We start from the raw sequence: 14512 nt of genomic DNA, 5'->3' as shown, positions 1-14512 counted from the left end.
GTCTAGACATGTAGCTCATTTTCCTACTGCCATCTGAACAGGTCTAACATGTGTATGCCCCTTCTATTGACGCACAGCAGACATTTCCCATGCAACGTGTTGCATGATTCTATGGAACGAGCATCCGACCTACCACAAGGGCACAATACACCTCAGTTCAAATCGGTTAACTGCATGATCAAGCTCGTCTATGCCGTTCAGGTACATCTGAACATTTAAAATCAATCTGACGCACAGTATATTAAACACTGAATCATTCCTTTGGCACGTCATTAACTACCGCTACAAGCACAGAAGGTCCACGGTCAGTACAGGCTTCTTAATAAGTCTATAACACGGCGATTATCAACACACATATATAGCCCCTTCCAATAAATCACCGAATAGAGTAGTTCTATGAATATTTATATAGAAAGAATTTTGCTACCTTGAAAATGTTTTCACTCCTAGCATTTTCTTTTCTATGTGTACGATTCAACCATAGTCGCCCTCTTCTCTCTTTCACATTATTGAGAAATTCAAGAATAATCCTATTTGAGCTATTTTATACTAAAAATTTTAATGAGGTCGGAAGAATTTTTCGGACGATAATTGGCCAGGTGTATTTCTAGATACAACCTTGTAATTGTTTAGAAGGTCCGAATGCAGGCCTCGCGATTACAAAGAAAAAAATATCGGTTTGTCTATACTAGCTTTTAAAAATGATTTCAGTTGATGCTTCTTCAAAACAAACTTTAACACTGTGATCCCTTAGTATCAGGGGAAAAAGTTCAGACACATTGAGCAGTACTTTGGACTGTTTTTTAATGCCACTCACTTCTCTTTCAAAACCAAATTCTGGTAACCGCACGCACAAAATTTCAATATTTTGGCTTGATGTAAATGTTTTGATTGCCTACTGAACATCCACATTTGTTTATGATGTAATTAAATTTATAGATAAGAATGCAGGAATTTTCAAACAGAGGCAGATGGCCAGGTTTTCTTGCACAAGACTACATATTCAAGTTCGAATAAGCAACATGAGGCAAACTGATAAATAGGAACATTGATCTGATGAACAACAGAAAATCTATTCTTAAGTTTCGTTATAGTTTTGTGAATAACTTTCAGTTTGCAACATGTTTCACTGCACTACAAGATTACTATCATCATTTTACATACTAGAACATTCCTCGCCTACCAAAGAAAATCATTATCACTGTCTTCTTGGATGATTATTATTTTCTTTCTTATGTTCAGAGCAACATTTTCCTCATGAAATGTTTCCTAAGCGTTATCATTCTGCATTATTATTATTATTATTATTATTATTATTATTATTATTATTATTATTATTATTATTATTATTATTATTATTATTATTATTATTATTATTGATACCCTTTTAGATATACGGACTTATTATTGATGTGGATCATTAAAGAAAAATAGCTTGGTAACTTAATACAAACAACGTTTTTTTCATAGACTTGCTAGAGAACATACTACATACACTCAATCCTACAATCCAGAGGACATCCTAAGTAACAAAACAATTACTTTATTTTTCTATTCGCTTTTTATCTGAAATAACTGACTGATCTTAACAACTGTCTAACCAATTATCTTTCGGCTTCTTTACGGATGAAGAAAGCAGTTAATATAGTTGAAAGTTAGAATGTTCTAAGCGTCTACAAGAATTGATGAACCAAGCATATGCATATGTAAGTGTTCGGCCCAACTGCAAGTTCTAATTTGTCTAGCGGAATCGGTAGGGTTACTAGGCAAGCTTTCCATTTAATAAATATGCGAAAAACTGGAAACGACTGAGCTGAAATAACGAGATAGATTGATGATAGGAAATAAGGATACAATGTATACTTTTGTGTCACTATGTAAATACATTATCCAGATATCTATATGTAAATCTGCCATATAAGCTGCTCCCACATCTTAAAAAAAGAGAGATCCTTCCAGTGAAAAAAAAAAAAAAAAAAAAGTGTGTGTGAAATTTGGTTACAACTGCGGAAAGTTCCATTCTGAGAATGATTCAATTCACCATCTTTTTCCATTTTCGTATCTTATTCTTTTACCAGTTGCAAGCTCAAACAAGCCACTGAGAACGCGTATGTCATTTTCTGTTACAATCGGATACATTTTACGAAAGTTTCGTAGAACAGACACCAACACAAGTTTAGTACAACTATAGAAGCTCACTTTAATTATATTTAACTAGTGATGCTGTACACTGTGGAACCGAGTTTTTTTCTTTCTTTCAATTAAAGGCTTTTATCACCTTACTCCTCATCAACTTGAATCCAAACCAACCCAAGTAATTTTTAGCCTTCAAAAAAATTCTTAAACCAAAATTATACTGCAATAAATTTTTAAATCGAAAGGGAAGGGAGAATTTATTCAGATACAATTTACTGGTTTGAACTCTCAGTAGTTGCACGATTATATAATAACCATAAACACTATATTCACTACACTACATCAAAACTCAATGTGTTTTACAAGTTAGCGCGCAATGATTTTCAAAATGAGAAAAAGGGGAACAGGAAATTAAAGTCACTATTTTTTTTCAAAATATTGGAAAACATAAACAATAAACTTCTACTTAGTAACTTCGTAACATTTACAAAATACTTTATATTATGTATTTACTTTATACTATATATATTCATTATTTTCCAGATATGCTCTCCTTTAAAAAAAAATCATGACGCAAATTATTACATCGTGTAAATTTTTCAGATCTAATAAATGTCACCTCACACTGTCCTTTTTATTCAATAGTAATTTATAGCCTACACAAAACTACGGTGTAAAATTGACCTACATTTTTATAAGTATGCATCTAGAATTGTTTGTACTGACTAGTGCAACTAGTGAGAACTCTTTTAAAGTTACAACTGTCCTGTCATTAAAAATAGCAGGTTGTGAGACAATATATTATTAATCGCACAAAAAATCTCACTGCATTCCAACGAAACAGTTTCTATATGTACACGTGTACTTCAACGAACTATTTACAATATTACCCACACCAAAAGGCCCCTAACTACGCACGTCTGGATAACCTGAAAACGTACCTCCTCTTGTTTTCATGATACACTGCTGTATCTGACGGCTGGTTATACAATGGCTGAAATTGAAAGAAGGGAAGAAAAAAATTAGGAATGTAATAACATAAAATTATGTGTTTATATCAAACAGTTTATCACTCCATATAAAATTTAGATTAAAACTATTTTCTCCTGAAATGTTTTTAAATTTATTTTATTATATGTTATTTGTGAACAAGGTATGTACACTTACACATTTCCATAGTACAGTAGTATAATTTATCACATTTGATAAAGATTCCGATGAAGATACTTCTACGGTATTGAAACATTTTTTTAATATGTGTACCTTCTTTCCAATTACATTAAATTCACGAATTATAAAGAAAATACACACTTGATATATAAAATTAACGTATAAAATATGACTTAATGTGTATATATAAAATTTAATGTATAAAATATAAATAATGTGTAACTTACATATTTACTTATAACTAAAGACAACATACATAGCTCAACAGAAATTCAAAATATTTTAACCAGTTCTTTAACTCTTCATTGGTTGGCAGACTTGAGCTGGCAAGAACATGAGACACATCTATACATGCATACATACATACATATACAGGGTGTTTCAAAATAACACCGACAACGTTTGGAAGGTGATTCCTGAGACCAAGATAGACCAACCTGCGTGCACGAATGCTTCCTTTCGGAGTTATAGGCTAACGAAAACATGAAAAAATGAAGTTTAAAGGTCCATAGCTCCAAAACTATGGGACATACTTTAGTCGAGTCAAGACTTCATTTAGGAACTAATATGTGCAATATCCACAAATACAAGTTTCAGAATCCTAAGGTACTCAGGCAACAATTTTTATGGAGGCAGTCTGCCTACGGGCATACAATTTGAAGTACTCAACCAACTACCTCTACAAAAATTGTTGCGGAAGTACCGCAGGATTCTGAAACATGGATATTTGGATAGGTCACATACTAGTTCCTAAATAAAGTCTTGACCCGACTACGGTAGGTTCCATAGTATTGCACACCCTTAAAGTTCATTTTTTCATGTTTTCGGCAGCCTATAACTCCGAAAGAAAGCATTTTTGTGCGCCCAGGTTGGTCTATACTTTTTGCCTTATCTTGGTGTCAGGAATCACCTCCCAAACGTTGTCGGTGTTGTTTTGAATCAACCTGTAGATCTGCACCTTTAGGGGGGCACGGTGGCTCAGTGACAGAGCCCTTACCTCTGGTGCGTAGGGCCCCTGGTTCGATCCACGGCTAAGTTTGTGGTGGAGAACATCGTGCTCATAGACTCTCAGAGTACTCTCGTTTCCTCCCTCCTTCTCATTCCACCAATGCTTCCATCATCATTCGTTTGCTTTAATCATAGTCTCTCCTGGCCTGACGGGCATAATCGTGAGACGTTAAACTCAATTTCATTTCATCTACACCTTTGTCTATATACGGTATATTGAAAAAGTTATGGTCCTAAAAAACAGTAATTATTTGGAAGATAAGTCTACCGTCCGATGAAGACCGGATGAAATATTTGAATATTTATTTAGTCTTTCTGAGGAATACTCTTTACAGATATAGAGATTGGATCATTTGTCTCGAAACGTCTTTATAACTTTTAAACTAACAGACAGAAACTACTGAATTTTTTGTCTGCCATTGTCTTTGTTAACGTACTTTAAATCTATATTGTGCTTTATTGTTCTTACTCATTAACAGCTAGAATTTGGTATGTTATACAGTCTAAAGAAATTATTTCTAGTATATTCGAAACCTATTTTACAGTTTACTTTATTTATTTTTTTCTTCGTTTCCTCTTGATGACACTGGCATTGCCGCACTGTTAAAGAACTGTGACACTTTCGTCATTAGTAGGAAAATTACTTAAAATGGTACATTTTATTGTAATTTGGACTGATTCTCAGCGTATAATATATAATGAATTATTTAATCTATATATAAGTTGCGTTTTTCATCTTTAACAAACTACGTTTGAAAATCATTACTTTTTTTTTTTTTTTTGGGGTGGGGGGGTCTCTAAAACCTTACGACCCATATATGTTTAAAGTGAATTTATTGTATTATTAATATTACTCGAAATGTGTTCTTTGATTTCTGTTACGCAATATGTCACGAGTAGAGATGAAAAGGCCTGGAAACAAAATACTTTTTTTTTTCTGGGAATTGAGACAGAAGGAAATAACAATTACGTTCCACCTTTCTTTCCCATCATAACAAGAAAAAGCATTTAATAACTGCATTTTAACGCAAAAAAAAGTTAAGAGCTCAATAATCAACGATAATTGATCACTACATTGGAAGGGAAAAGGATGAATCGGTAGATAGAATGGGTTTTCTATTTTGAATTTTGGATTTGATTTGAGTTTAGTGTACCTTTCACCAGAGAGGCTATTAATTCAATTAATTCGAACGAATTGTTTGTAATGCCATTAAAATTAATGCTCTATGAGAAAAATGTTTAGTGAAGATTTAATAATGTTCGCAGTAACTGTAATCAGTGGCAGATCTAGAAGGTAAAAACTGTGGGAGGGCAGCCAGAGCCTAGACTAAGATAGGTATATTATGTATTTACTGTAAAGTTTCAAAAACATATAAATAATAGCTTAAATAATTTTTATCACTAAAAAAACTGGGAGGGCCTCGCCTCCCCCCCCTCCGGCCATGGGCTAGATCCGCCACTGACTGTTCTAAAAATATAGTAGTTAGAGTGAAACAAAATTATCATTTAGAAATTAAGGACAAACTAAAAATTTTGAAGCTAAAAACATCGTTTATGAAAGCAGTTACACGAAACAAATGTACCTATATGCACAATATTTATTGAAGTAGTTAAAATTTGAGCGGGAGATGGTTCAAAACGTTATACCCAAGTATTCATATATTGACACGATATATTTAAAAAGACTTTTTTATAAATAATGAACTTTTACCACCATTAGACTCACATCATACTCAAAAGGGCCGTTTATGGGTTTTAATATTAGGTTCTAACAGAATAATTGAAGCTCAAAATCAATTGAAGTGTTTCCCGAACGAAGAATGAGATGTGAACGAAATTTTATACGAAAGCAAATAAGAGTTTGTATATCTTTTTAGGTTTATGATACTATTTTCTTATCTGTCAGCTTGAATTTAGGCAACCCACACAACCCATATGAGAAGGCATGTAACTTTCAAGAACTTGATAACGGGTTAAGCCAGTGGTATTCAACCAGGGGTACGCGAAGATATTTCTAGGGGTCTACTGGAAATGTCTGTTGACAGTTCACTGCAAATGAAATCCGATAACTTGTCAGTTTGTGACTTTTGTATTTATGCTCGAAAAGAGTACAATGAAATTAGTGACAGTGCTATTTCACAACTTCCTTCCATAAATTGCTTATTTCAGAACCAGCTCTGCTTCTTGAACTCTCGAAGATTGGACAAAGAATTAAGGAGTTGGCGTCCCAGAAACAAGTTCAGTCATCTCATTAACAGGTTAGTTCTAAAGTAACTTTAGTTTATTGAATTTTTAACATTGTCCTCAGTGTGCGAACTATCAGAGAGAATGAGGAGAAAATCCCCCTCAGTAGAACTGGATGTCTCCCATATGTTTTGAACTTTCCCATGTGCATTTTCTCCCGCTGTAAATAGTCTTTTGATTAGCACACTGATTGTCCTTTTGTTGGGTCTCTATTTGCCTTCCTTTTTAATCAACACATCATGTATATTAAGTTTAATAAGTTCATTTCGATTTCATTTCTTTTACACAATTGGATGGCGAACTGTGTCTAGGGATACGCGAGGAAAGGAGGTTGAATAGCACTGGGTTAGGCAATCAATATGATCCTTGTGATATGTTGGTTGCGTAACTTACTGGCCTCCAATGAAATGCCAATTTGAAAACTAATAGAGATAGCCAGTCCCGGACTGAACACAGGACTCGTAAGTAGCGAATAAATGTTGTAAAGGCAACTTTTTAATAGTACAATCCAATACAGGAAAGCAAAGATGGATATTCGAATAAGAAAATCACAGAAAGTAAAAAAGTTACAATTTACGGTTTCTTTCCGGAAAAAAAAAATCCGCATTGCAAAGAAGCTGGCTTTTCTGCACCTCTACACAACCCAATTTTGTGTAGTGCAATTTTCAGAGAGCCATTATTTAAACGATATATTTATGTGAATGATTTCCCATTATATACAGGTTTGCCTAATCATATCACACTTAAAAACGAAGTCCTTTTATTACCAATTTTACTATTTCATGAGGATAAGAACTGAGAGACTTACCAATTCTACCTTAGGTCCCAATTTCTCTAGAAGATTGTGAGCCTCCTGAGCCTTTTTCTGGAAAATGAATATGAAACAAATGAGAAACTGGATTTATAAATTCAGATCAGAAAATATATTGACATTACTGTGAAGTTAAATAAATGTTATGACAATACAGTAAAACCAAAATATACTATAATGCACATCGGAATAAATAAATATCAGGTTGTCTAAAAAGTAGTGAGCATATGGAGGTCAAAACTGAGAGTACAATTATTACTGTAGTTTGAAAATAGACATGAAACCACAAATGCACCATTTTGTTCGATAACCTTTTGTTATTTTTTCGGCAACACCATAATCACGTCTCTATAGGATTTCTGTAGTTTCTGGTCAAAACATTGTGACGAGAAGTTTTCACAGGCCTCTTTGGAAACTAACTGAACTCCATTTACGGAGTTAAACAGAGCCGTAAACCAATAATATTCTTGCAATGCCAGGTCCGGCCTATGCGGTGCATGCATTAAAACCTCCCAGCCAAGTTCTTGCAATATCTGACGGATCCTTAAAGATTTATGTAGTCTGGCGTTGTCAACGTTTTACGACATCTTTCCTGTTGACCATTTCTGGCCAGGGCCGGCCTTAGGTATATATATATATATAGTGTGCTCTCCCTGCTAGTCTAGTGGTTATACCCATTTCCCTTTATACTAATAACGTTTTTCCATCTGCAAAATGTTCTGGTGAAAACTCTCACCCTGTTCATTGCTTATAGCAGCTAATTTTTGAGGGAAAGAGAGAAATACCTCAAATGGAAATGCACACAGTGAATGAATTTTTAAAATACATATTTCAACCTTGTGCTTCGCAATTTTGCAAGAAGGTTCTGTACCAGTATTTCATAGTTTTCTTCTCTTACAAGTAAACCTATCGATGTCGAAATCTAGTTGCATGACCAAACTTGGCAGAGAAGTGTGGAATATCAAGAAACGAGTGTAGGCAAAATTTAAAGTGCTTCCGCCCATAAAGACGACCGCAGTGGCCAAAAACTTGATTGGTCAGAATAAGCCATAAGAATGTATTTTAGGTTTGAAAGAATCATTTCAATTTTACACTGAAAAATCTGTACAAAAAATTGACCTCAATTAATCAACTTAGCTTTTGTACTGAACAAAAAGATACCGTAATCATCAAGCTGAGTCAACGCTTTCGAAAATTATCGCATATTGAATTTAACATTAGATTATATGATCAGAAGTACTTTTTTGGATTTTAAAGGAACGGTAAGAGTTAGAAATGCAGTTCTTAGGAAGTTTCCATGAGACAATATCGAGGCACATCCAGTGGTAAAAGAGCGGGTTACCGGAAAGTTCTGGAACATTGCTTACATCGGGATCGAATCAGTTGTCTGTTACTCAATCGAATGAGTGCCACAAGTGTACGTCGGTCAGATACATGCTGGAAAATGTAAACAGAGATGTTAATGCCATAAATGTCTCTCCAAAATCGTGCTGACTAAATCAGTACCGCACCTAGTGAATGATACGAGAATCCCAGCTGTTAATCGATACTTCTCGCGAAGATACCGATCGAGAGACGAAATTGACTTAGTTGAACATATGCTTGATCGAATCATTAAACCTGACTGACTGCATCAACTTGTAGACAATGAGAAGATTAACCTAAAAACTAGCGGATTCGTAGAACTTAATTGTAGTCAACTGAGTCTCCAGCATTTTCGGTTCCTGATCTAACCAAGGTGTGTTTGCCATTCCAATTAAGGCATGCGAAGTCGTACTACTACGATCACCCTCATGACGGCAATTGTATGTTCTATGTTGACAAGGAAACTATCACACATTCATTGGTTACGAAATACAAACTTAATGTAGCCGAGCCATTACTAGAGAAAGCAAAAATGGAATCAAGACACAGCAATACAACTAAGTACATTCTTTACTGGTTAATTGAGTTGTCGAAAACTGGATCTGAATCATTGAACATTTCTGCCAACGTCGCAATGATCTCCGTACAACTCTGACCTGTGTGCATGTGATGGCTGTCATTTGGTATCTGTCCTACGGGCGTACATGAATTTAGGTAGACAGCATGGGAGTGCTTGCAAGAACATTCCAAACTCTGGATTACCTCCTTACGTGGAATACGACATTTGTGATGGAAAGAAAGACGAATGATATTCGTAATATTGTTTTGACCAATCCCACATCTCGATGCTACTACGCTTATATTTCTCTCTCTCTCTCTCTCTCTTTAGTTAGCGTATGAATTCGCTTTTCAACTTTCTCGCACAGATCATAATTTTTTGATTGCAAACTTATCTTTCAAACGTATGCTTATAGCAAATGCTGCATAACATTATCCGATTTTTGTTTTATCTTAATGTTGGAACTGACTTTTAATAGATAAGTACTTTTGAAACAGGTTAGGGAATTACCTCCCTATGTAAACAATGCTCTTGAGCTTTCCGGAAACCTGCTGTAGTACCATTAGATGTGCCTTGATATTGTCTCTTGGAAACTTCCTACGAACTGCGTTTCTATCTCTTACCGTTCTAATCGGAAAAAAGTACCTTTGGCCATATATATACTCGAATGTTAAATTCAACATGCGATAATTTTGGAAAGCGTTGACTCAGCTTAATGATTAAGGTATCTTTTTCTTCAGTACGAAAAGCTACGTTTCTTAGTCGATGTCAATTTTCTGTACAGCTGTGGGAAGTTTCCAGTGGAAAATGGAAATGGCTCTTTCAATTTAATTTGTGAAACGGGTAAAGGATGAAAAACAAAAACACATTAACCGACACCGGGAGGAAGTAGACATCTATTTGAGGGTATGCTTATCATGGCTGCCATCTTGAAGTCGACCATCTTGTATCTCGCTCGACTCTTTTAGGAAGGGGGTCATGTAATATATCAAAATACGCTAGAATTTTACGGGAAATACAATGGTGAAGTTTGTGTTTCCATAAGTTTATATTTGTAAGACATAATGAAATGCACAAACATATGAATTCGTTGGTTCAAAGATTTCTTAAGAGCTGCATCTTTTTGAAAAGAATTCAAGTCAGAAAAACTTAATGTACGCTAGTGAGAATATCGTAAATTGCAACTTATGAAAGGTATAGTCAGCTTGAAATCGTTATCCACTGCAGACAAAATGAAATGATGATGAGACGATTACAAACCTTAAGGAACTGACATATTTTCGAAGGAAGATGGATGACATATTTTCGATTGGATTATTCAAGTTAGAAGACAATCTTTCTAGTGTGACCTTCAGTGCACACTAGTATACAATCGGTTTTCCTGACTTGATTTTATTTCTTAAATATATCCACGGGATTTTTCATAGGAGAGGGCAAAGTTTGTCCTTTGGTTTTGTATTTATAATATAACTATAATAAGAGAAAGAATATGCAAAGAAGTCGCACTGAGAATGAGTTATTTGCTACTATCTCGGTATTCACGGGTAGTATCACATGTCATAAACAATAAGAACTCCAGGAACTTTAACTTAGTGGAGTGTTCAAAATAAAAGAGGGTGTACACCCAGAATAATGATATACATTTTTACACAACCTCAAAGAAAACAATATTTTTACGTCCGGAAGTGTGTGTAAGGAAATTTTGAGTTAGGGGTATTGGGATGTGCAGAATACTCCCTGCACATAATACTTATTTTTACAACAGAAGTTGTAAACGCAAAAAAAATAATTTACTGCAGCATTAAATTCAAAAAAAAAATTTGCTTATGCCCGGAAACTTAATACAAAATATTCATTTACTTGTTAGAGAGAGCCATACCCTCGCTTGTGGAGTTCATGGATGTACCTGTATTGCAATATATTGTTGTGTGTACTTGACAATCGAGAGTAGCAGAGCCATCTTAACGATACCATGACTACTTGGCGGGGGGCCCGCAAGCATTGGAGGCCCCGCGAGTAGAATGGCATGTATTAATTACATGCATTAGGAGCAAAATTTTGTCATAGAGACCAAATACACTTATTTTTTCCGGGGTCTAATATGCTGTTAAAACGGCACTGGAGAGTAGATTAGACTGGGGAGTAGAGTAGACGGCACTATAGCAGGACCCCCTTAGGCGCGGGGCCCAATTCGGAGCAATCGGTCCAATCGGCTTAAGGCCGGCCTTGTTTCCGGCAATTTCTTTTTTAATTGCTAGATGCGTTCGCGCTAATCGTCGACAGTGCAGGGCCGAGTCTATCGTTCTGCCGGTGACAGCAGCTTGTGATACATGATGCCCTTCCAATTCCACCAAGCGCTGCATAACCTCCTTGGGAGTCAGTGTGGGTTTTGCCACAAACTGTGGAGCTGCTTCTCGAACCACGATCTTTTTCGCATATTGTTGTTGTAGGTTTTCAACATTTCATCACTTGTAAACAACTGCTTCAGAAATGGCTCCAGTTCGTAACATTTTACTAGATTCGCAGACAGAAAGTCGATCGAGTAAATATTTTTGAGTCAGATCATGTGACTCCAAAATATCGAGCTTTATTTTGCAGCCAACTTTCTCCAAATGGTAGTAACACTGTTTGGTGATTAATGTTTAAGTCATCGGCAATATCATATAACTGCTTACATGGAATGCTGCTCTATTTTTGCCCGAATATCATCTACTTTTGCTGTAATTGGTCGCGCACAGCAAGGAGCATGTTGGACACTGAATTTCCACAACAAAAACGACTGAAACATCTTTTGGCTGTTGCTTTTTATAACGCTATCTTGCCCATTAACAGCACGAATTTCTTCACGGGCTTGCGCAGAATTTGGAAACGATAGCGCAGTTTTACGGAAAAATCACTCACTCATATCTTACGTCTGATTATGGGAATTACACACTTTTCGCATATCTACTAGCTTCAACCATCAGCTGTTAAATGACTAGGCTTGACGTGCTGCGACTTATATATCCTGATATTTGGAACACTATATATATATATATATCCTGATATTTGCCATCTCGTGTGCAAAAGGCTCACTACTTTTTAGACTACCTGATATATGGCTAAAGAATAAAAAAATTTTCTGGAAATTTGTATATTATCCTTTATATATATATATATATATATATATATATATATATATATATATATATAAAGGAAAATGCATTTCGTAACCCGGAAATAACGTATGATTCATCAATCAGTTCAGTACAATACAATTTCAATACTAATATGAGAAGAGCAAGGTCTCACAACAACTTTCAATTACTAAAGTTCTGTTATAATCAATAATTACGATGACGATCCTCGAACAAGACATAACACAAAGCCTTCACAGATTTAATTTCCAACAACTTCTTGTTATCATCTAAAGGGCTACTATTCTCTCTTCTGTACAGTTTATTTACATATAAGCCCTTCTATTTACATTAAATTAGTGATTTCAGATGGTAACCTTACACAACTTGAACTGAGAAAATGAAAAATTGTCACTGAGCCGATAATTAAACACAGATGCTACGACATATCGTTCAGGAGCACCAACCACCACGCCATCCCTTTAGCTTCCTGACGAGCCACGAATTTGCACTTTTCAAGTTCGTGCTTAGTAAGAAAAGAAACATTGCTGAAAATTACGAGTAATGAAGATTTTTGCATGGCGTCTTGTTTTGAGGATCGTTCATCGTATGTATTGTTTGTAAATTATTTTTTCTCTGCAAAACACAATGACAATTTTAGATTTAACACAAATAGTACAAAATAACACTTGATTTAATACAAACGCATGGTTATAAGGTAACTGACATGTATTAGTAATTAAGTTCCTTCCTTTATTACAAATTCACACTGTAAGATACATTTACATGCCAATACCACATACTTCATTTAAAAATGCACTCAGTAAACACGAATTCAAAAGCTGAGAAATAAGCTCCCTCAAATCGCCCATCATCTTCAAACTGATGTAAACAAGGTTAATGAAACTATTATGGTATTCCGACATTTCTAGAGAAAATACTAATAAGAAACCTAAGATATACATCTGTGAGAAACAGAAGAAATACTGAATATGGTGGAAACTAGCAGACCTTTCGAAGCAGATGAAAATTACGAAAATAGTAAGTGCTCGAAAGTCACGTGGTGTACACTCGTTCGAGAGGATGACGAAATGTGCCTGAAGATGGAAATGGTATAGAAAGAAGACGATAAACAGTGCCAATCTTCCAGGAGGGATAAGAAATCGTATTTTGCAACGATCATAGAAGAATATTAACAAGCCAATGGATGGAAGATTTTGAAAAAAAAAAAAAAAATAGTGAAGTCATGATAGAGCAAAATATCTACGAAAAGCAAAAACATTGTTTTGAAGATCAAGAAATCCCACATTAGCAATCGGGAAGCTAATTGAAAAGTGCCGAAAATACGGAAGTGTTACAGCATTTATAGACCTATATTGCTAGTTGGTTTGGGTTTTTAGCATCCCTCTCAACAGCGTCTCTATACGAGACGTGCACCTACAGCTTAACGAGAAATCCAAACTACATGAGCTCCAACCAAGAATCGAACCCAGGTTTTCCGCATTGCATTTATGGATTTAGAGAAAATATACAACTACCTCGGTGGACCATACTGAAAGAACTACTAAGTTGGAAAGTATGAAAGAAAAAAAATAATGTAGAAGATCAAAATGTCTTTGAATAGCCTAAGTTAAAGAACGAATCATGGCAAAAGTGAACGATTCGAAGGGAAATATGGCGTGAAAGAAGGAACAGTGTTTTCTTATAGTATTCAACATTGTTACAAAGACAAAGGAATACAGAAAGGCTAGAACATGTTTATATTCTCATACATCGTAATGAATTGAGCGGAAACCGAAGACAACAGGAATGGTTGGGACAAATTTACTCAATAATGAAACCTTAATACAAGCTATGAGAAAAGTGAAGCTTTGATTATTTTAAGATGCAAGCATAACAAGGCAAAACAAAACTCTTGGGGAAAACAATTCACGAAGTTCGGAAGACCTGAGATCAAAAGTGGCAATATATGGCCGAATGAGAGAAATCCTTAAGAACGAGGAAAATGATTTTACCACAGCGTGAATAACTTTACATGGGTTGGGAAAGCTACAATGCTATTACATAACATGTACTTCATACTACTATTCTACACTGCGGAAA

General features: G+C 35.2%; 1 protein-coding gene and 1 long non-coding RNA gene across 3 annotated transcripts in view; one reads left to right on the top strand and one right to left on the bottom strand.

Moving 5' to 3' along the window:
• The window catches only part of Smr (nuclear receptor corepressor smrter), a 389247-nt gene that overhangs the window by 173512 nt on the left and 201223 nt on the right, over positions 1-14512 (bottom strand). For both annotated transcript variants that reach the window (XM_081768606.1, XM_081768607.1), the window contains exons 7-8: positions 7367-7423; positions 3078-3130 (exon numbers count right to left, since the gene is read on the bottom strand). In XM_081768606.1, the coding sequence (XP_081624732.1) occupies positions 3078-3130; positions 7367-7423 (110 nt within the window). The remainder of the gene's footprint in view (positions 1-3077; positions 3131-7366; positions 7424-14512) is intronic.
• LOC145692983 (uncharacterized) overlaps positions 1-14512 on the top strand; it is a 66855-nt gene that overhangs the window by 7552 nt on the left and 44791 nt on the right. Inside the window, exon 2 of the long non-coding RNA XR_014132676.1 lies at positions 6484-6572. This is a non-coding gene — a long non-coding RNA (uncharacterized LOC145692983). The remainder of the gene's footprint in view (positions 1-6483; positions 6573-14512) is intronic.

This window comes from Thermobia domestica, chromosome 8 (genome assembly GCF_964235325.1).
Source record: "Thermobia domestica chromosome 8, izTheDome1.hap1.1, whole genome shotgun sequence".
Classification (NCBI taxonomy): Eukaryota; Metazoa; Arthropoda; class Insecta; order Zygentoma; family Lepismatidae; genus Thermobia; species Thermobia domestica.
This window is presented reverse-complemented; position numbering and strand designations above follow the sequence as displayed.